Source organism: Natator depressus, chromosome 24, assembly GCF_965152275.1.
Source record: "Natator depressus isolate rNatDep1 chromosome 24, rNatDep2.hap1, whole genome shotgun sequence".
In the NCBI taxonomy this organism is placed as follows: domain Eukaryota; kingdom Metazoa; phylum Chordata; order Testudines; family Cheloniidae; genus Natator; species Natator depressus.
In genome coordinates this window covers 15175339-15196147 of record NC_134257.1, presented here as the reverse complement: position 1 = coordinate 15196147, position 20809 = coordinate 15175339, and the positions used below count along the sequence as shown (strand labels likewise).

Genomic DNA, 20809 nt, shown 5'->3' with positions numbered 1-20809 from the left:
GGCCCAGCCCTCCTGGTTCGCTTCTCTTTTGTTCTGCTGCACGGGGGCCTCTTTCTGACCTGTCAGGGCATGTTTGAGCTACGATCGAAAATGATGTGTGTAATCACGACACGCAGGGTGTTGATTATGTGGTTTTTGGGGGGAGGGGCTGGGTTTTCATCCAGGGGTGCCACTCACTTCTCGGTGTCGGATTCTGACCCTCTGGCACGAGCGCCGGGGCCGAACCGGAGTGACTCCACTGGCGGCAATGGGACCAATTCCCCTCTCGCTCACACGGTGTAAATCAGGAGTGACTCCACTGGTGTCAATGGGGCCAATTCCCCTCTCACTCTCCCTGGTGTAAATCAGGAGTGACTCCATTGGTGTCAATGGGGCTGATTCCTCCCTCGCTGACCCGGTGTAAATCAGGAGTGACTCCACTGGCATCAATGGGGCCAATTCCCCTTTCGCTCACCCTGATGTAAATCAGGAGTGACTCCACTGGCGTCAATCTGGCCAGTTCCCCTCTCACTCACCCGGTGTAAATCAGGAGTGACTCCATTGGCATCAATGGGGCCAATTCTGCTCTTGCTCACGCTGGTGTAAAGTAGGAGTGATTCCACTGGTGTCAATGGGGCCAATTCCCCCTCGCTCACCCTGGTGTAAAGCAGGAGTGACTCCCCTGGTGTTTACACCCACGAAGGGAGCGTGCAGCCCATTGGCGCCAGGCACGCAGTCAGGCCTCGGGGTGGAGGACACCACCGCCATGGGTCGACCAGACCTATAGCGTCCCTCACACTCTTTTCCCATTGGTCAGCGCTGAGACGCTCTGGCGGGAACCAATCAGAGCATGGGATTCCTTGAGGGTGGCAGGTCAGCAAAGGTGATGGGCGGGGCTCAGGGGGCGGAGCCTGCAGTGGGGAGTTTCTTATGGGCCAGTTCTCTGGTAATGATTCCCTTTCCTTCCCCGCCAGCCCCTTGGCACACAGGGGCCTTCCCGGAGCCAGAAGCCCCCACCGGCATGGAGCAGTTGGGCATCGCATTGCTGTTGGTGACTGCAGGTGAGTGTGTGTGTGTGTGCGCGTGTGTGTGTGTGTGTGTGACCCCCTACTGGAGGGGATGAGCCCTGCTCTCTCGGTTTGTGTGTCTGCACACTCGTGTGCGTTCCTGCCTGTGTACATGTGAGTGTTTGTCTCTGAGTGTGTGTGCGATTGTGTGCTTGGGCACGATTGTGTGTGTGTGTGTGTGTGCAACCCTGTGTTTGTCCGTCTTTATCTCTGTGTGTGTTTCTCTGTGAGGGTATGTGTGGGTGATTGTGTGTGTGTTAACCGGTGAGTGCATGTACGTGCGTGATTGTGTTTGTCTGCAAGCATGTGCGAGTGTGAGCGTGTAAGTCTTTATCCGCAAGTAGTGTGCAAAGAAGACTGAGTGTGTATCTGCACGGTGGGGTGTGTTGCATATTCTGTTGGCGTGCTGTTGTTTATATGCAAATGTGTGGGGCTGGGTGCACACTGAATCACAGCAATGAGGGGCTGGATGGGACCTCAAGAGGTCGTCTAGTCCATCCCCCCGTGCTGTGGCAGGAACAAGTAAATCTAGACCAGCCCGGACAGGTGTTTGCCTGTTCTTAAAAACCTCCAGTGACGGGTCTTCCACAACCTACCTCGGAAATTGATTCCAGAGGTGAGAAAGTTGTTCCAAATATGTACCCTCAGTCTCCTTTGATGCAGATGTAGCTGTTTCCTTCTCATTCTTGGTTGACACAGAGAATAATTGATCCCCGTCCTCATTAGAACAGCCTTTACCGTATTTTCAGACTGCAGCGGTGCACAGTTGTGTTTGAATGTGTGAATGTGACCATGTGAGCACGGACGTGTGAGGGGTAGGGTTGCCAGGTGTCCGGTTTTCGACCGGAACGCTCAGTTGAAAAGGGACCCTGGTAGCTCCGGTCAGAGCAGCTGACCAGGCCGTTAAAAGTCCGGTCAGCGGCACAGTGGGGTTACAGCAGGCTCCCTGCCTTCCATGGCCCTGCGCAGCTCCTGGAAGCAGTGGCATGTTCCCCCCTCCAGTTCCTTTACATAGGGCCAGCCAGGGGGCTCCATGCATTGTCTCCGCCCCAAGTGCCGGCTCTGCAGCTCCCATTGGCCAGGAACCATGGCCTGTGGGAGCTGCAGGGGCAGCACTTGTGGACGGGGCAGTGCGCAGAGCCACCTTACCATGCCTCCATGTAGGAGCTGGAAGGGGGGCATGCCGCTGCTTCCAGGAGCTGCTTGAGGTAAGTGCTGCTGGAAGCCTGCACCCCTAACCCTTCTCCCACGCCCCAACCCCCTGCCCCAGCCCTGATCCCCCTCCCACCCTCTAAACCCCTTGGTCCCAACCTGGAGTCCCCTCCTGCACCCCAACTCCTCATCCCCAGCCCCACCCGAGTCTACACCCCCAGTCAGAGTCCTCACCCCCTCGCACACTCCAACCCCCTGCCCAAGCCTTGATCCCCTTCCCGCCCTCCAAACCCCTGTGTCCAAGCCCGGAGCCCCCTCCTGCACCGCAAACCCCTCATCCCCAGCCCCACCCCAGAGTCTGCACCCCCAGCCAGAGCCCTCACCCCCTCCCGGACCCCAACCCTCTGCCCCAGCCTGGTGAAAATGAGCCACTGAGTGAGGGTGACAGAGGGAGGGGGGGATGGAGTGGGGGGCGGTGCCTTGGAGAAGGGTTGGTGCATTGGAGGAGGGGTGGGGCAGGAGTGTTCGGTTTTGTGCGAGTAGAATGTTGGCAACCCTAGTGTGTGGGAGGGTGTATTTCTCAGTGTGCACATCTGCAGGCTTGTGTGTGCACCAGTGGGTGTTTTTTCAAGGCCAGATGGGACCATTGTGATAATCTCGGTTGGCATCCTGCATCACACGGGCCTGCAAACGGCTCCCAAATGACCCCTAGGCCGATCTTTTTGTAAAATGCTCCATCTTGATGTAAAAGTTGTCAGTGACGAAAAATCCTCAGGCAGTGGGTCCAGTGATTAATTATTCTCCCTGGTCAAAATGTACACTGATGTCTGGTCTGTGTGCACGGTTTTGTGAGAGACGGGGTGAGCATGGCTTTGCACTTGAAGCAGATGCCTGTGAAGCAAATAAGGAGTCCTCCCTTCGATGTGATTTTCATTGCTAAAGATCAATTGCAAATAGGAGCCAGGAAGGATGGCCCAGTGGTTAGCGCACAGGCCTGGGATGCGGGAGTCGTGGCTTTGATTCTTCCCCAACACAGATGTGGTGTGACCTCGGTTAAGTCACGTTGCTGCTCTGTGCCCCAGTTTCCTGTGTAGTAAGAAGAGGGCCTGAAACATAAGGCCTGGTATGAGGCCTGAACTAAAGTAGTGGTCAAAACGTTGGGGTCACCAATGTCGTCAGATGTTCGGCTGCGTGTGTGTGTTCCCTCCATATGCCGTCCCAGCCCTGCACGGACAGCTGGCACAGCAGACCTCAAACGAACTACCCGATGACCACAAGATCGTTAAGGTGCGAAGGCACCAGGCCGGGGTTATTGTCAACAAAGCACGGGCCTAGCTCCCTGGATCAATGTCTACAGTTATGCTAGCACGCGGATGACCATGACATGGCCAGAGACACCCCCTCTGAGATGCATCTTTATCCCCCATTACAGACAAGTCACCCATTGCCCCTGATGTCTTCGGGCGCCCTCTATTTCCTTGTACCTGCAGGTTCAATCAAAACACCTCTATCCATCATGCTGTCATCCTGACCTTATCCTTCAGATGGGTCAGGGTGCTCCTGTTATGTTTGGGGAGTGGTGTTCTGCTACCACCCTTCTGGAATGTGTTTGCCTGAGTGTCCTGTGCTTAGGCCCTCTGAGGAATGTGTCTTTTTCCAATATCAGCCCTGTACTTGCCAAATTCTGTGAGCGGGGCCCGCCTCTTGCTCACAACATAACTTTCCTTTACATCAGCAAAGTTTTGACTACTTTAGTTCCGTCCTCAGGCCTCATACCAGGCCTCTGATACATGGCCTGATGTTTCAGGCCCTCTTCTTACTACATCCCCTAGTGTACAAAGGGGACAATTGCCCTGCCCGGCCTTCCAGAGGTGGAGGTGAGGGTCACTGTGCTAAAGAGCAGGAGGCGCCCAGGGGCTGCGGTGATGGTCAGGTCAGAGACAGAAATGCCGGGGGACTGAGCTGGCTAACGGCGAGGGCACAGTTTGGTGAAGTTTTCTAATTTCCACTGGCTGCACCTGGGGCGCATTTGAATCAGACACTGAAGCAAGAGGAGGAGGGAGCTGGGGGACCCTGATCCTGAGCTGGGGCAAAGCAGGGTGGCGCTGCTGCATAACAGAGCTTCCCCTCCCTCCCCAGTTGTGACCCTTTCTGCTTTGCCTCCCAGTGAGTGGCCAGAATGACCGGATCATCGGCGGCGCCCCCTGCCAGCCTCACTCCGTACCCTGGCAGGCCGCCCTCTTTGTGGGCTCCCAGCTCAACTGTGGAGGGACCTTGATTGCCAGAAACTGGGTGGTGTCTGCAGCCCACTGCCACGTCAATTGGTGAGTGTGGGTTTGTGGGGGCGTCGGGTGAGGTGGAGGGTGTAGGGGAGAGGGTCTGTGTGTAGCTGAGTGGGTGTGTGATTGTAAGTGGGTGTGACGGTGTGGTTGTACATGTTTTGGGAAGTGTCTGATTGTGAATGGGTGTGAGAGTGCAGTTGTGCATGTGTGTGTGCGTGTGTTGGGTATGGCATGTGTGATTGTGAGTGGGTCTGAGAGCATGGTTGTGCATTTTGTGAATATGTTAGGGAGTGTGTATGTGTGTGATTGTGATTGAGCATTTGTGAATGGTTTGAGAAGGGCATGTGTGATTGTGATTGGGAGAGTGCAGCTGTGCATTTGTGTGTTTGGGGAGAGCATGTGTGACTGTAAATTTAGGGGGGAAGAGAGTATACATGATTGTGTATATGTGTGTTTGTAAAAGGACGTTTCTGTGTCCATGGGATTGTGCCTGTGTTTGACCTCATAGCCAGACCTAGTGATTTCCGCATCCAGCCCATATCGGATGGTTGAGCTAGCGCACCCTTAACTCCACCCCCTTGTGTGTGTGCCCTTAACTCCACCTTCAGAGATTCATGGATTCCATAGATTCATGCTTTACCCATCCAGTTTGGCTTCCTATATAGCCCAGGCCAGAGAACCTCTCCCAGGGATTCCAGCCCGACAACCAGTGCCCAGTTTCCACCATGGACTCGGTCCCCCACCCCACGCTTTTCTCTACATGTGTCCATTTCTCTGCAGCCCCATCAGCGTGCGCCTGGGAGAGCACAACATCAGGCATCTGGATTGGACAGAGCAGCTGAGAGTCTCAGAGAAAACGATCCTCCACCCCCAGTATAACCCCACCAGCAAGGACAATGACATCATGCTCATCAAACTGCTCACCCCGGCGATCTTCAACAAAAACGTCCAGCCCCTGGAGCTACCTACCAGTTGCCCCTCCACCGGGGAGAAATGTGTGGTATCCGGATGGGGAACAACAAAAAGCCCTCAATGTACGGTAACACCAATGTTTGGGGGCGGTCTTAGCTTCAAGGGGGAAGAAGCCAGCAGGTCGGAAAAATGAGAAAAATATACATTACTAGAATTTTGAACATCCCCCCACATTTCTTCTTCTTCTTTCTTGGCATGTCCCTATTTGCCTCAGCAACTTTTGTGGCCGTTTCCCCTGAAAACTTTCCCGGGAATGTATTTATTTATTTATTTTTCAGCAATCAATCATTCCTGAGGTTCCATTTAGAGCCATTGGGAAATTTGCCATCGAAATTTTATCTCCCCCCCAGCCTAAAATTGGGTAGCCGATGAGTGGAAATTTTCCATGGCACGGGGCTGCTTCCTGGGAAAAGTTTGATTTGTGGTTGAAAAAATGAGTGCTGAAAAACTTTTGCCAAAAACATTTTGGTTGGAAATTGGAGAAGACTTTGGCCAAAAATGAAAGGTTTTGGCTAAAAATGAAAACAGATTTTGGCCAGAACCCGAAGAGGTTTTTCTGGTGGAAAGTTGTAGATTTTGGGGGTGAAAAAGGAAAAAATTTGGCGAAAAACAGAAAAAAGTTTGGAGATTCTGTATTTCTTTGAGGAAAAGATGAAATTCCACTCCCTCTCCATTTTCCAACTAGCAAGAGTTCGATTTATGAAAGGTTGATCTAAGGGTAACGTGTGCCTCAGAGAGGTTCCAGGTGTGTCCATTGACCCCGGCCCTGGATCTAACCCTGTGTCCATGGAGCTGTGTCTATTGACCCTGGCCTTGGATCTAACTCTAAGACTTTTTCCCACTGACAAAACATCCATTGTGCTGTGTTGCTGTTTTTTGTAGTGTACTTTCCACCTGTTCTCCATTGTGGCAACATCTCCATTATCTCCCAGCAAAAGTGCCGCAGTATCTACCCTCGCTACTACACCGAGAACATGCTTTGTGCTGGGGTGCTGGAAGGGGGAATAGACTCGTGCCAGGTGAGGTGAAGGCAGAGCTGAAGGTGGGATTGGGGGGGCTGGCCTGATGGTCCTACTGTCTTGGGGGCAGCTGGTGCAGGAATGGGACCAAGAGCGGGGAGAGAGAATGGGAGGAAGGTGAGACCAACTCCGATGGATTCTTGAGTGGTTTTCTATAGAGGCATCGTTTTCAAGGCCAGAACAGACCATTCTACCGACCTAGTGTGCCCAGGCTGGAAAACCTCCCCAGAGATTCCTGCATTCAGCCCATATCTAGGGGTCGAGCTAGAGCATCCATAACGCCGCCTCGTTGTGTGTTTGCTCTTAACTCTGCCCAATTCAGAGTTCTGATGTCTAAGAAGGATGATCAGATCAACTAGGGTGCAAAATTTCACCCAAATACTCCTGTATTGAACCAAATTTGATGTACAAGGTTGCCTAGAGCTATACTAAGATGCATGTTGTTTATGTGAGCACCGTTTACTATGCAATCCAGATCGCTCTGTAGAATTGACCTGTTCTCTGCTGTCTGGTTATTGAGCCTGTCCACAGATCACATTTTTCCAGCCCAAGAGGGTTAGAAAGATGCTTTATTTTTTAAATCAGAGCTGAGATTCTCCTACACTGACCAGGGCAATAATGGTCTCTGGCCATTCCGGAAGGGAAAAAATTCGTTTCTGCTCCAACCACATCTGAAAATTTTCATAATTTTTGGTCAATCAAAAAGTCAGAAAAAATAGCTTCGGGTCGAGGGCAAGGTTTCATTTTGAGAACATCAAAAATATTTGTAACTAGGGTTAGTTTTAAAAGGAAATTGTGAAAAGCAAAGTCATTGCAAGCCGGAAAATTACCAGATTTAGTTTCCAAACTGGAGAGACGACACATTCTGATGTTTCAGAAATGTTGGGTCAGTTTCTGTCCATCTGAAACAAATTCGGTGAAATCGAGGTGACGTCACAAAATGTTTCCATGTCGCCAAACCGCTGCTTTTAACCGAAAGAAAGCTTTGTGCGAAAAATTTTGCCCAGCTGTCCTCCCATAGTCATAAACTCATGGAGTTTCAGGCTAGAAGAGATCACCAGACCATTTAGCCTCCTGTAGATCACGGGCCGTCAGCACTGAAAACAGCGACCAAACTGAGACCAAATTATTATAGCCAGGATCCTGTGACTCTGGGAGCTGGGGGTTTAAGAAAATCCCTAAATATCCTGAGACTCACCAGAGTTTGGCAAGTCTGGCGTTGAGCCCAGGAGTTCTCAGGAACCCAGGACAAAGAGCAGGAGTGAGTGGGTGCAATTATAGTGGGTGGGACTTGCTTATCTGATTGTTGCAGTAGAATCTGAGTAGCTAATGGGCAGACATGTCTTGACAGGGGAGGGTTGGAGTAGCCCAGATTAGCCCGTCACAAAAACGATCCCATTGTGGCTGCAAAGACAAGAAGTTCTCTGAAATCTGCTGGGTGCTCTGTTTTAGACAATGGAAAGGATGCATAAACCTGGCCCCACCAAGAGTGTCCCGGCGGTGGGAGTGGGGGGGAGGCTTCCCATGACAACGAAAAGCCTGGATCTCCTCGTTCTTCCCCCATATTGGCAGCGTGGTCCACACGTTAGAGAAGGGGAGTGTATGCGCTGTGGATCTGAGTTTCCCACTGTCCATGAATTTAAATAGAAGCGGAACAGCCACATTTCCTTCCCCCGCCCCACTCCCTCAAACTGGGTTTGAAAATCCCAGCCCCACCTGCTGTGGCAAGCGACTGCCCTGCTCTGTGCCTCAGTTTCCCCACCTGGGGTAAAATAAAAATGCCCGCTCCTCCCATGGCTAGAATCAGTGTGTCAGGGAGTTAGGACACCTTCATTCTATTCCCAGTTCCTGCTGGGTGACCTTGGCCAAATCACTTCTCCCCACTCTGTGCCTCAGTTTCCCCCTCTGCATAATGGAGAATAAGGGAAAAAACACAAGCTCCGCCCATGCAAGCAGCCATCAAGTGACTTAGACAAAGGGGCTGGATTAGAAATCAGGACACCGGGGTTCTACTGCCCCCAGGTGACCTTCTCCTCGCCTCAGTCCCTTCCCCCGACTTTGTCTGCTTAGACCGTGGGTTTTTTTGGAAAGGGGCGGGGGCGGGGAATTGAACCCCAGGCTCCCAGAACCCAAGCTGGCACCTTAACCATTTGACTCTCTTTCCTAGCCAGTTAGTGGAAACCTAAACGAAAGGCATTTTTGAAAAACATTGGCCTGTGGTTTTAAAGTGGTAGCAAGAATCCAGTCAGTAGGAGGGGCCGGGGATTGTCATAATCAGGAATGAAGCAGAAGAGGGAGACAGAGCAGCTTTCGAGGATAACACCATTTCCTTTATTAGAACAGAGCTCCTTGTTCAGTGTCAGAAGAAAGTGACTATGCACAGTGCAGGTGACCTCAGAATGGCTCGCAGCCCCCCTCTAGTGGCTGCTGCATTGGTTCCTGGTGCCCCCCGTCACCTTTAATGAGCTATTTCCCGCCGTCGAGATGCAGAGCCCTTGGGATTGCGCTGTTCCTGAAGTTCTCCATCTAGTGGCAGACAAGAGTGATACCGCCCATGCTTTCGTTCCCTAGCTGTGCAATCGCCTTGGGGGTTTGCCGATGGGGCTCGGAAGAAGCTATTCACGTGCAACCCTGTGCATTTGCATCACAGCAGGGAGGGGAATTTTGCTCCTGGCTGTTGCTGAAAGGCCTCAGAGCCTCTGTTCAGCCACAAAGAAGAATGAAAGTTGCTGAAGGGAAGAGCCATTTGTGGGGTGGTACAACACCCAGGACATGTGTTACATACTCTTGAGAGCCACCTATTGGCACCTTTTGCCTTGACGAGCTATTTGCTAGGGCTGGTTGGAAATTTTCCACAGAAATGGTGAAAGTGGGTTTTTGACTAAACTAAGCTTATGGTGAAAAGCGTCTGCTGTCCACGAACATTTAAATTTTTTGGTGACAAACCAAATGCCAGAGAAACAAAAATCTGGAAGGGCCACTGTGATGCTTCATAGGAGTTATAGTTCAGGTACCACATGTCCCCGTTCTCTATAGGCTGGACTCCCCAGCCAGACAACTTCACCCGTCATGCACCACAACCTAGGACTTCCATGATGCACCACCTCCCCTCTCCAAGAGGGGAGACAGTGGTGCATCATGGATGGTGTAGTCCGACCTATAGAGGAGAACGTGAGATACCTAAAGTACAATTTCCATGAAGCATCACAGGTTTAAAACAACCAGTCAAAACTTCTTCACACAACGCACCGTCAGCCTGTGGAACTGGTCCCCAGGGGATGTTGTGAAGGCCAAAAAATGAACTGGGTTAAAAAAAGATAACTTCCGGAGAAGTTCATGGAGAATACGTCCATCAGTGGCTATTAGTCAAGATGGTCATGGATGCAACTCCATGCTCTGTGTGTCCCTCAGCCTCTGAGTGCCAGAAGATGGGACTGGACAGCAGGGAATGGTTCACTCGATAATTGCCCTGTTCTGTTCATTCCCTCTTAAGCATCTGGCACCAGCCACTGTCAGAAGAAAGGATACTGGGCTATATGAACTGTTGGCCATTCTTATGTTCTTTACAGATGGAACTGTAGTAGTTTTCAGGCAGTTGGTTTTTCTCCAAATTTTCACAGCGAGCAGATACTTTTCACCAAAATTTACATTAGTCAAAACCCCAATTTCCCACCGAAAAGTGGTTTCTATGGAAAATGTCCTTAGCATATAGTTCGTCAAGGCAAACGGTGCCAATAGGTGGTGCTTAAGAGTATGTAACATGTGTCCTGAGTGTTCTAAGACCAGTCAAATGCATTGTGCTACAAATGACTTCCCCTGCGTGTCGCTTCCCATCAGCCGGACATCATTTCCGAGTTGAAATATTTCAGTTGGGGCCAAACTATTTTGGCATTTGAATTTTCAACAAAGAAAATCAAAAAGTTGGGTGGAAGACGTGGGCAAAAGTGAAATTTGTTATCATTTTCGTTGATCGTTTCTACTGGAAAAGACCCCCTTTTTGGGTGCGCTCTGCTCTGTACCCATATACAAAGGCAGAGAACTCTTGTCACGGCATTGTAAGTTCGATAATGTTGTTGGTGAGGTGCATTCTTGCCTGTCGTTCTTGGCTATGATGTAGTGTTGTCTTGTCTCCTTCTAGGGAGATTCCGGGGGACCCCTAGTCTGCAATGGGAAATTCCAGGGTATTGTGTCTTGGGGGAGCCAGACATGCGCACTGTCCAACAAACCAGGTGTCTACATCACCGTCTGTAAATACGTCAACTGGATCCAGGAGACCATGAACAACAACTGATCCTTGGTTCCTCAGGACACCGACCCCTCCCTCTCCTACCTGCGCTGCCGCATAGGGTCCGTACAGTGCCGTTGCAGGCACATTAGCTAGATTGTCCCTCCTGGCTCTGTGCACAGATGTTAAATAATAAAGGCCCTCTGCTGTTGGGAGCGGTTAGTTCACGGAAACTCCACATTATTTCATGCCTTGTTCTTAGTGTAGCACCATGCCCTGGAAGTGTAACCATTCACTGCAGCATCTGGGCACCTCACAGTTGCCAATGTCTTTATCCTCACACACCCCATTTGAGGCAAAGCAGGGCTATTCTCCCCATTATATAGCTGGGGAAACTGAGGCATGGAGCAGCTAAGTGATTTGTTCATGCTCACACAGGAAGTCTGTAACAGAGCTGTTATAAATATAAAGGGAAGGGTAACAACCTTTATGTGTGCAGTAATATAAAATCCCTCTTGGCCAGAGATACAGAATCCCCTTACCTGTAAGGGGTTAATCAGTTCAATTAACCTAGCTGGCACCTGACCAGAAAGACCAATGGGAAAAAAGATACTTTCAAATCTGGGGCAGGGGGGAAAGGCTTTGTTTTTGTGCTCTGTGTGTGTTCTCTCCGAGACAAAGAGAGAGACCAAGCAAGTAATCCAGCTCCTACTGAAATGATACACCTAATATTACAGAAATAGTAAATAATAGCAAGGAATGCGTTAAATTATCTTTTGTTTTAGCTCGTGAATTTTCCCTGTGCTAAGAGGGAGGTTTATCCCTGCTTTTTGTAACTTTGAAGTTTTGCCTAGGGGGGAATTCTCTGTGTTTTAAGTCTTATCACCCTGTAAAATTACCTTCCATCCTGATTTTACAGAGGTGTTTCTTTTACTTTTTTTTCTTTATAATAAAGTTCTGTTTTTTAAGAATCGGACTGGTTTTTAGTGTCCTAAAAACCCCAGGGTCTGGTCTGTGCTTGCCTTGTTTACCTATCTGGTTGGTAGATTATTCTCTAGCCTCCCCAGGAAAGAGGGGGAAGGGGCTAGGGGGAATATTTTGGGGAAACAGGAACTCCAAGTGGTTCTTGTCCTTTTCCTGAATCTTTGTCTAACTCACTTGGTGGTGGCAGCAGTACTCATCCAAGGACAAGGAAGGATTTGTGCCTTGGGGAAGTTTTTAACCGAAGCTGGTAAAAATAAGCTTCGGGGGTCTTTCATGCAAGTCCCCACATCTGTACCCTAGAGTTCAGAGTGGGGAGGGAACCCTGACATCATAGCAGCGCTGTGGGATCATTCTGAACCAGAAGCACAGACCTTAGAATTTTAAAAAGAAAATATTTTTTTCTTTTGACTGCTTGAAGTCAGGGAGGTTATTTTTTTTTTTTTTTTTTTTTAAAGGACACTTTTTTTTTTAACTGAAAGCAGCTGGAGGGGTTTTTGTTTGTTTGTTTGTTTGTTTGTTTTTTCTTTCTTCTCTGCCTCAGGGCAGAGTAGTTAAGCTACAGCAAGGGAATTCACAAGCTGGGTTTTTTCTTTCTTTCTAGCTCTCGGGTTAGGCTAGGCTAAGCACAGGGAGGCTAGGATGACGAAAAGTAATGTCCAAAAAAACCTAGATTTAGCAGATTGGAAGCTGAAGAAAGAAAGAAGAAACATAAAAAACAACTGAAATTAAAACAGATGAAGATTAATGCACAAGTGGCCAGAGAAAAAGCTGCTAGGGAGGAGAAGGAAAAAGAGAGGCAGCATGCTCAGGAGGAGAGGGAAAGAGAGAGAAAGCACAAACTGGAGGTGATAAAGTTAAAAGGACAAAACCCTTCAGCACTTGGCTCCACCTCCCCAAAAATCCACAGATGGGAGCGACTATGTCCACAGTATGATGAATCCAGTGATATTGCTAAATATTTCATCACCTTTAAGAGACTGTGCACCCTCCTTGCAATTCCTGAAAATCACAAGATGACCACATTGGTAGCAAAATTGACTGGCAGAGCTCTGGACATATTCAACAAGATGCCTATTGAGGATGCTTCTGACTGTGGTAAATTCAAGGATTTGGTTTTAAAGCAATTTCAAATTACACCTAAAACTTACAGAGTAAAATTTAGAGCCCTTAAGAGAGGGGCTGGACTAAGTAATGACCAGATGAAGGATCTGTTAGATAAATGGGTCAAAGAAAGGGGTGTAACTAGCTCTGAAGGAATGTGTAATTTGGTTGTCCAAAAGCGGTTCCTGACTATGACCAATAATAATGTAAAACAGTGTTTATGGGATAAAAAAATGGACTCAACAGAAAGTCTTGCTTCTTATGCTGATCAGTTCAAGCAGTCCCAGACTGTCAGAGAGGCGGGGCAAATCGAAACAAAATGGGTGGAGGTAGCAGAGAGGAACAATCCTGGTCGCAGTTTGGGCGGATACCAGAGGGGACACCCCGAGACCACACACTACCACCAGGGGAAGCCCAAGGCCCCAACTACACCCCAAGGAAAACCCCAGACACCTTATCATCCCACCGCTACCACCATGTCAGGGTTCCCTCCCCACTCTGAACTCTAGGGTACAGATGTGGGGACCCGCATGAAAGACCCCCTAAGCTTATTTTTACCAGCTTAGGTTAAAAACTTCCCCAAGGCACAAATCCTTCCTTGTCCTTGGTACATTCCCTCAAGAATTAAACCTTTCCTCGCACGTCAGGTTTTCTAAACCTTCTATCGCTTTTGTCGCTCTCCAACTTGTCCACATCTGTCCTAAAGTGTGGTGCCCAGAGCTGGACACGGGACTGTCACTGAGGCCTCATCAGTGCTGAGTAGAGCAGGACAAGTACCTCCCACGTCTTACTTACAACGTTCCGGTTAATCCACCCCACTGTGACATCAGCCTTTTTCCCAGAGGCCTCACACTGTTGACATATTCATTCGGACACACTGTAACCCCTGGGTCCTTTTCAGCAGGACGACCGCCTGGCTGGCTAGTCCCCATTTTGTCGTTGCGCGTTTGATTTTTCCCTCCAAAGTAAAATTGTCCATTCTTGATTCAGCTTTTCTGGAGGTGCCAGACGGAGGCCGAGCTCCATCTCCTGTCCGATAGGCAGGTGTCTGCACATCATGGTGTGGGTGTGGGATTATCAAGGTATGAATCAACCGGGCGATAAAGATCTCTACCCTGCTAATAATCCCTCTTGGAAGCAGCTGCTGGTGGAGCTGGCGGGAGTGCTATTTAGGGCTAATTATGGGGTAACCAGATCCTGGCAGATATTCCCTTCCCTGCACATTCCAACTCCAAGTATCAGAGTGGTAGCCATGTTAGTCTGTATCTACAAAACAACAAGGAGTCTGGTGGCACCTTAAAGACTAACAGATTTATTTGGGCATGAGCTTTCATGGGTAAAAACCCACTTCAGATGCATGGATTGAAAATGACAGATACAGGCATAAATATATATTGGCACAGGAAGAGAAAGGAGTTACTTTACAAGTGGAGAACCAATGCTGACAAGGCCAATTCAGTCAGGGTGGATGTGGTCCACTCCCAATAACTGATGAAAGAAAATTGCTTTTGTAGAGAGCCAGCCATTTCCAGTCCCTATGCAAGCCCACACTGATGGTGTTAAGTTTGCAAATGAATTGAAGTTCTGCAGTTTCTCTTTGAAGTCTGTTTTTGAAGTTTTTTTGTTGAAGAATGGCTACTTTTAAAACTGTTACTGAGTGTCCATGCATCTGAAGAAGTGGAGTTTTTACCCACGACAACTTATGCCCAAATAAATCTGTTAGTCTTTAAGGTGCCACCAGACTCCTCGTTATTCCAACTCCAGGAATTTCACAGCCCTACTCCCACTGTGGGAGGGAGATAACTTAGGTACTGCCCTAAACAAAGACCTGGGCCCTGCCAAGAATGCACAGAGCTGATCCCAGCCCGTGGCATGTTCTGTTCATGTCCTTTCCATGCTAACGCAACCCTAAATTCATGCTCTGTTGAGCTGACCCCAAGCATGAGTGTTCCACTTCCCCGCCTAAGCTCATCCAGCCTTCCCTGCAGGACTCAGCATCCCTCTGCCATGCCCAGCCATGCCCCCAATCTTCACAGCCACCCCACCCGCCCCAGCCACCTGACCTCCACGCATACACCTGGCTCTGAATTTCCCTTCTCCCCTCCCTGGAGGAGCAGTCGCTCCAGACTGGAGCTCAGAGGGCAGTAGGAATTAGTGTCTGCCCCATCTGGGGAGGTGGAAGGTTTCAACAACGCCCGAACTGTCTTGCAAAACTCATTTGGGAACGGGAGCTTTGTGGCAGGAACTCTGGGCCTCCAGCAGCATCAATTTCACTGCAGTGGCCTTTTCCAATGGCATTTTCACCATCTGTCGCCTATTCAGTGGTGGCGCTGGGCAAATGCATCCTGGGGGGGGGGGGGGTGTTCTTTCAGCCAGATCCGGCCCACCGGGAGTTAGCTGCTCCATCATGCTAAGTGCCGCCCAGGGCTCCGAGTGGCGTCTTGCACCCAGCACATTGCACATGCGGGATCCCTGGTAGGGGCCCCAGAATTAAGCTTTGCAGGGGAGCAACTACAGCCACAGTATTTCCAACCAAGCCCCTTCGAGGCAGCTCCCACGATAGATAGATAGATAGATAGATAGTGGAGGTGTATGGGGATAGATAGATAGATAGATAGATAGATAGATAGATAGATTAGATACTTGGGGCCCATGGCTAGCATAGAACAGAGAACATTGACCATGGCCCCTCTTGAGGGTGCTCAGCAGGCCAGCTGCAGGGCACAGCTGTGTACAGTTGCTGTGGAGAGCCCCTAGTGGCTGATGATAAACAGTTCCATGTCCTTCTGCCTGGATGTCCCATACTCACTGTTTGATCCCCAGCTGGTGTCAATCGGCTGTAGCTCCTTGGAGTCAGAGCCAGCTCCAGGCACCGGCGAAGGAAGCAGGTGCCTGGGGCGGGCAATAGAAAGGGGCTGCACTCCCTGCGTTATTGGGGTGGCATGTCTGGGTCTCGTGCGGCAATTCGGCGGCGACTCAATCAGGTTTTTCTTTTCTTTTTTTCTTCGCCGCTTGGGGTGGCAAAAAAGCTGCAGCCGGCCCTGATTGGAGTTAATGGGGCCAGATCCCAGCTGGGGTCAATCTTCCGTAGCTCCGTTGGAGTCAATGGGGCCAGATCCCCAGCTGGGGTCAATCAGCCATAGCTCCACTGGAGTTGTCAAGGTTCCTTCCCCACTCTGAACTCTAGGGTACAGATGTGGGGACCTGCATGAAAACCTCCTAAGCTTACTTTTACCAGCTTAGGTTAAAACTTCCCCAAGGTACAAACTATTTTATCCTTTGCCCTTGGACTTTCACTGCCACCGCCAAACGTCTAACACTGGTATTATTATTATTAGGAAAGAGTTCTTTTGGAAACGTCTTTCCCCCCAAAATCCTCCCAAATCTTACCCCCTTTTTTCAGGGGAAGGTTTGATAAAAATCCTCACCAATTTGCATAGGTGACCACAGACCCAAACCCTTGGATCTTAAGAACAATGAAAAAAACATTCAGTTTCTTAAAAGAAGAATTTTAATAGAAGAAAAAGTAAAAAAGAATCATCTCTGTAAAATCAGGATGGTAAATACCTTACAGGATAATTAGATTCAAAACACAGAGAATCCCTCTAGGCAAAACCTTCAAGTTACAAAAAGACACAAAAACAGGAATATCCATTCAGCACAGCTATTTTCTCAGCCATTTAAACAAATAATAATCTAATGCATCTCTAGCTAGATTATTTATTATCTCTAAGACTCCATTCCTGTTCTGTCCCTGGCAAAAGCATCCCACAGACAGAGAGAGAGGCTTTGTTTCTCCCCCCTCCAGCTTTGAAAGTATCTTGTCTCCTCATTGGTCATTTTGGTCAGGGGCCAGCGAGGTTACCCTAGCTTCTTAACCCTTTACAGGTGAAAGGGTTTTTCCTCTGGCCAGGAGGGATTTTAAAAGTGTTTACCCTTCCCTTTATATTTATGACAGGAGTCAATGGGGCCAGATCCCAACTGGTGTCAATCGTCTGTAGCTCCATTGGAGTGAATGGGGCCATATCCCCAGCTGGGGTCAATGGGCCATAGCTCCATTCATGTCAATGGGGCCAGATCCCAGCTGGGGTCAATGGGCCGTCGCTCCATTGGAGTGAATGGGGCCAGATCCCAGCTGGGGTCAATGGGCCGTAGCTCCATTGGAGTCAATGGGGCCAGATCCCATCTGAGGTCAATCGGCCATAGCTCCACTGATGCCCAATGCTTTATGCCCGTTTAGCTGAGCGTCTCCTTCATGGTGTTTTTTGGTTCCTCTTGGCTGATGGGCCTGGCTTTCTCAGCCCTTGTCCTGGGTGGGAGCTGCCCTTCCTGTCCCTCTACTGAGCATGTGCTGCATCGAAATCCACTGGCACCCAGCCAAGAAGAGATTGTTCTGCTGTTGGACTAGATGTCTCGGCCTCGCCCATGCATGGAGCTAATGTGGGCTGGGAGCAAGGTGGCAGAAGCAGCACCCTTCCCATCCCGCGCATTTGCATGACGCCTGGTCCCTGCCCACCCCAGACTGCATCCAGCACCTTATGAGCATTCCATGGACGCTGCAACACTAGTAATTCACCCAGCTTGCGATCATGGGAAGCAGTCCCTCAGAGGTGTGGTAGATCTTCAAAGATTTCCACTTAATATCTACAGCTTGCCTGGGCGGGAGGAGGCAATGACCTTAATCCCAGCATGGTGCCCTGAGAACATACGTATCTGTGGACCCGTGCCAGTTCTCTTCCACAGCTCACCGGTCTTGGGTGTGACTGTCAATAGCTTGTCAACAGCCGTGTGGCGCCTGGCAATTTCTTTACTCCAAGGAATTCGCAGGCTGTGTACCAGATTCCAGTTTCCCAGGGTACAGTGTGAATCGGCCGTAGCTCCATTGGAATCAATGGGGCCAGATCCCGGCTGGGGTCAATGGGCCGTAGCTCCATTGGAGTCAATGGGGCCAGATCCTGGCTGGGGTCAATGGGCCGTAGCTCCATTGGGGTCAATGGGGCCAGATCCCAGCTGGGGTCAATGGGCCGTAGCTCCATTGGAGTCAATGGGGCCAGATCCCAGCTGGGGTCAATGGGCCATAGCTCCATTGGAGTCAATGGGGCCAGATCCCAGCTGGGGTCAATGGGCCGTAGCTCCATTGGAGTCAATGGGGCCAGATCCCAGCGGAGATCAATCAGCCGTAGCTCTGTTGGACTCCATGGGGCCAGTTTCCCCTCCACATTTTATTCTGATGATGTGTGATTTGTGGTTCTTAGTTTCAGTGTGTTTAAGGCCAGAAGAAAGTAGCTTGACCATAGCACAGGCCAGAGAAATTCACTCCATTCCCTATGGATTGAGCCCAGTAACTTGTGCTGGACTAAAGTGTCTTCCAGGAAGGCCTCCAGTTGGACTGGTAGACCCCACAAGATGGACAATCCAGCTCTGCCCTGGGGAGTGTGTCCCAGTGGTTAATCGTCTGCCTGTTCAAAATCAGTGCCTGATTTCAAACTGGAATGCATCTGGCGTTAACTCCCAGCCCTTGGTTCTTGTTCAGCCCTTTCTGCCCTAGCTTCAAGAGCCAGTTAGTACCTGAGTTCTTCTCCCCATAAAGGTCCTTACACACCGCACGACTGCTTTAATCAGCTAAGCCGATCAAGCCCCGCTGCAGTTGTTCAAAAACACACCCCAGAGCTGGGTGCATCATCCCAGAGTCGCTGTCTCCAGTGCCCTCCTCGGCTCCCCCTCCCTGGCCCCCTGTTTACACCCCAAAGGATCGCATTGGCCTTTTCCCCCCAGCCACGCCCTGGGGGCTCCCCTGAGTTGCATGTCTGCTGGGACCTTCCCAGTGCCCCACTCAGGAGGCACAGCTCACATTCCTTGCTGCTGCAGGGCTTCCCTGGCATTTGGCTGGATTCAGGCTGATGGGACCCAGGTTTCCCCACGATCCGGGTCACTCTATAACACTGCCCTCTCCGGGTTGTTGTTTGCCATTCCGCTGCAAAGTCTGATCATCTGTAATCAAAAAACCTGAGGGCCAGCTCACCAATGGGAATGCTGAATAGCGTTGGGCCTATATCGTAGGGCTCACTACCTAGGAGTGCCCCCTTGAGGCACTGTCACCTGTCTCAGGCAATGAGGTGGTCGGGTCTAACTGGAGTCCTGCTTCTTTCCAGGCATTGATGTCCAATTCTGCTTTGGCCCGTCATCAGAGTCGCCTTAGCTCCAGGTCTCCTCCCTCCACAGCTCCGATCTCCTGCCTTTAGGGCAATAGCCCAGCTGGGTCCAATACTGATCTGAGCTTGATCCATGCACCAGATGGGTGTGAGGCTCCATGGGTCCTGAACCCAGCTCTGCAGAGCCTCAGCCGGCTGTCTTAACCTGATAGCCACCCCATGGCTTGCCAGGAGGTTGTGGTTAATGGGACCCTGGCCCACTAGTGACGATGCCCTGCTTGGAGGAGCCTGGTGCACTATTTAAGCTGGGGGAGGCATAGGAAATTGTCTTTGGAACTGGCCAAATAACTGGCTGACTGCTACGTCGGAGCTCCTGAGTTGTGCCTGGCTCCTGAGCCCCGGCCCTGGTCTCTGACTCCAGCTCTGGCTGTGTCCCTCGGGTCAGCTCCCGACTTCAGTTCCCAGCTCCAACCCAGGAATCCTGGCTCCGACCCTTGGGCTGTCTCCAGGCTCTGTCCCTCGGGTCAGCTCCCGACTTCAGTTCCCAGCTCCAACCCAGGAATCCTGGCTCCGACCCTTGGGCTGTCTCCAGGCTGTGTCCCTCGGGTCAGCTCCCGACTCCAGTTCCCAGCTCCAACCCAGGAATCCTGGCTCCGACCCTTGGGCTGTCTCCAGGCTCTGTCCCTCAGGTCAGCTCCCGACTTCAGTTCCCAGCTCCAACCCAGGAATCCTGGCTCCGACCCTTGGGCTGTCTCCAGGCTCTGTCCCTCGGGTCAGCTCCCGACTCCAGTTCCCAGCTCCAACCCAGGAATCCTGGCTCCGACCCTTGGGCTGTCTCCAGGCTGTGTCCCTCGGGTCAGCTCCCGACTCCAGTTCCCAGCTCCAACCCAGGAATCCTGGCTCCGACCCTTGGGCTGTCTCCAGGCTCTGTCCCTCAGGTCAGCTCCTGGCTTGGGTTCCTGTCTCCTGATTCTGACCACTAGGTCTGACCACTCAAGGCCTGGGCAGGACAGTGGACCTCTTGGCCTCCATTATCCCTTTGTTTCCCATGTGCGGTTTATACCCCCAGCCTAGTATTATGGCAGCAACTCAAAGCAGAGCCAGGTGTAGAATGGAGTTTTCAGCTGACGTGAGAAATCTGGGAGAAAACGAAATCCCATGAGACTTGAACTACAACACATCTTTTCAATTCTGGCCATTGTGGATGTTGTTTACCTTTTGTGTGTGTGTGTGTGGGCTGCCCCCTGCTGGAGGGGCTGAGCCCTGCTGTGTGTGTGTGTGTGGCCTGCCCCCTGCTGGAGGGGCTGAGCCCTGCTGTGTGTGTGTGTGTGGCCTGCCCCCTGCTGGAGGGGCTGAGCCCTGCTGTGTGTGTGTGTGTGGCCTGCCCCCTGCTGGAGGAGCTGGGCCCTGCTCTGTGTGTGTGTGTGTGGGGGGGGCCTGCCCCCTGCTGGAGGAGCTGGGCCCTGCTCTGTGTGTGTGTGTGTGGGGGGGGCCTGCCCCCTGCTGGAGGAGCTGGGCCCTGCTCTGTGTGTGTGTGTGGGGGGGGGGCCTGCCCCCTGCTGGAGGAGCTGGGCCCTGCTCTGTGTGTGTGTGTGTGTGTGTGTGTGTGTGTGTGGCCTGCCCCCTGCTGGAGGGGCTGGGCCCTGCTCTGTGTGTGTGTGTGTGTGTGTGTGTGTGTGTGTGGCCTGCCCCCTGCTGGAGGGGCTGGGCCCTGCTCTGTGTGTGTGTGTGTGTGTGTGTGTGTGTGTGTGTGGCCTGCCCCCTGCTGGAGGGGCTGGGCCCTGCTCTGCGTGTGTGTGTGTGTGTGTGTTTTAATGGCCAGAGTTAAATCTGAAATGCCATTTTGAAACCAAACATTTAGAAATGAAAAAGCCGA

At 51.0% G+C, this 20809-nt stretch overlaps 1 protein-coding gene across 1 annotated transcript; it reads left to right on the top strand.

Annotated features, from left to right (window-relative positions):
* The first annotated feature begins 956 nt into the window (after positions 1-956).
* On the top strand, positions 957-10762 carry LOC141977205 (trypsin-like). Its single transcript, XM_074938571.1, has 5 exons — positions 957-1040; positions 4366-4522; positions 5261-5514; positions 6335-6471; positions 10610-10762. The coding sequence occupies exons 1-5, from the start codon at positions 1001-1003 to the stop codon at positions 10760-10762; spliced, it is 741 nt and encodes a 246-aa protein (XP_074794672.1). The 5' UTR covers positions 957-1000.
* Positions 10763-20809: the final 10047 nt, after the last annotated feature.

Excerpts from the sequence above, each read along its gene's own strand:
- LOC141977205 (XM_074938571.1), top strand. The coding sequence starts at position 1,001 with ATGGAGCAGTTGGGCATCGCATTGCTGTTGGTGACTGCAG. Across the intron at positions 1,041-4,365 it reads ATTGCTGTTGGTGACTGCAG|TGAGTGGCCAGAATGACCGG; the intron begins GTGAGTGTGTGT and ends TTTGCCTCCCAG. Across the intron at positions 6,472-10,609 it reads GGGGAATAGACTCGTGCCAG|GGAGATTCCGGGGGACCCCT; the intron begins GTGAGGTGAAGG and ends GTCTCCTTCTAG.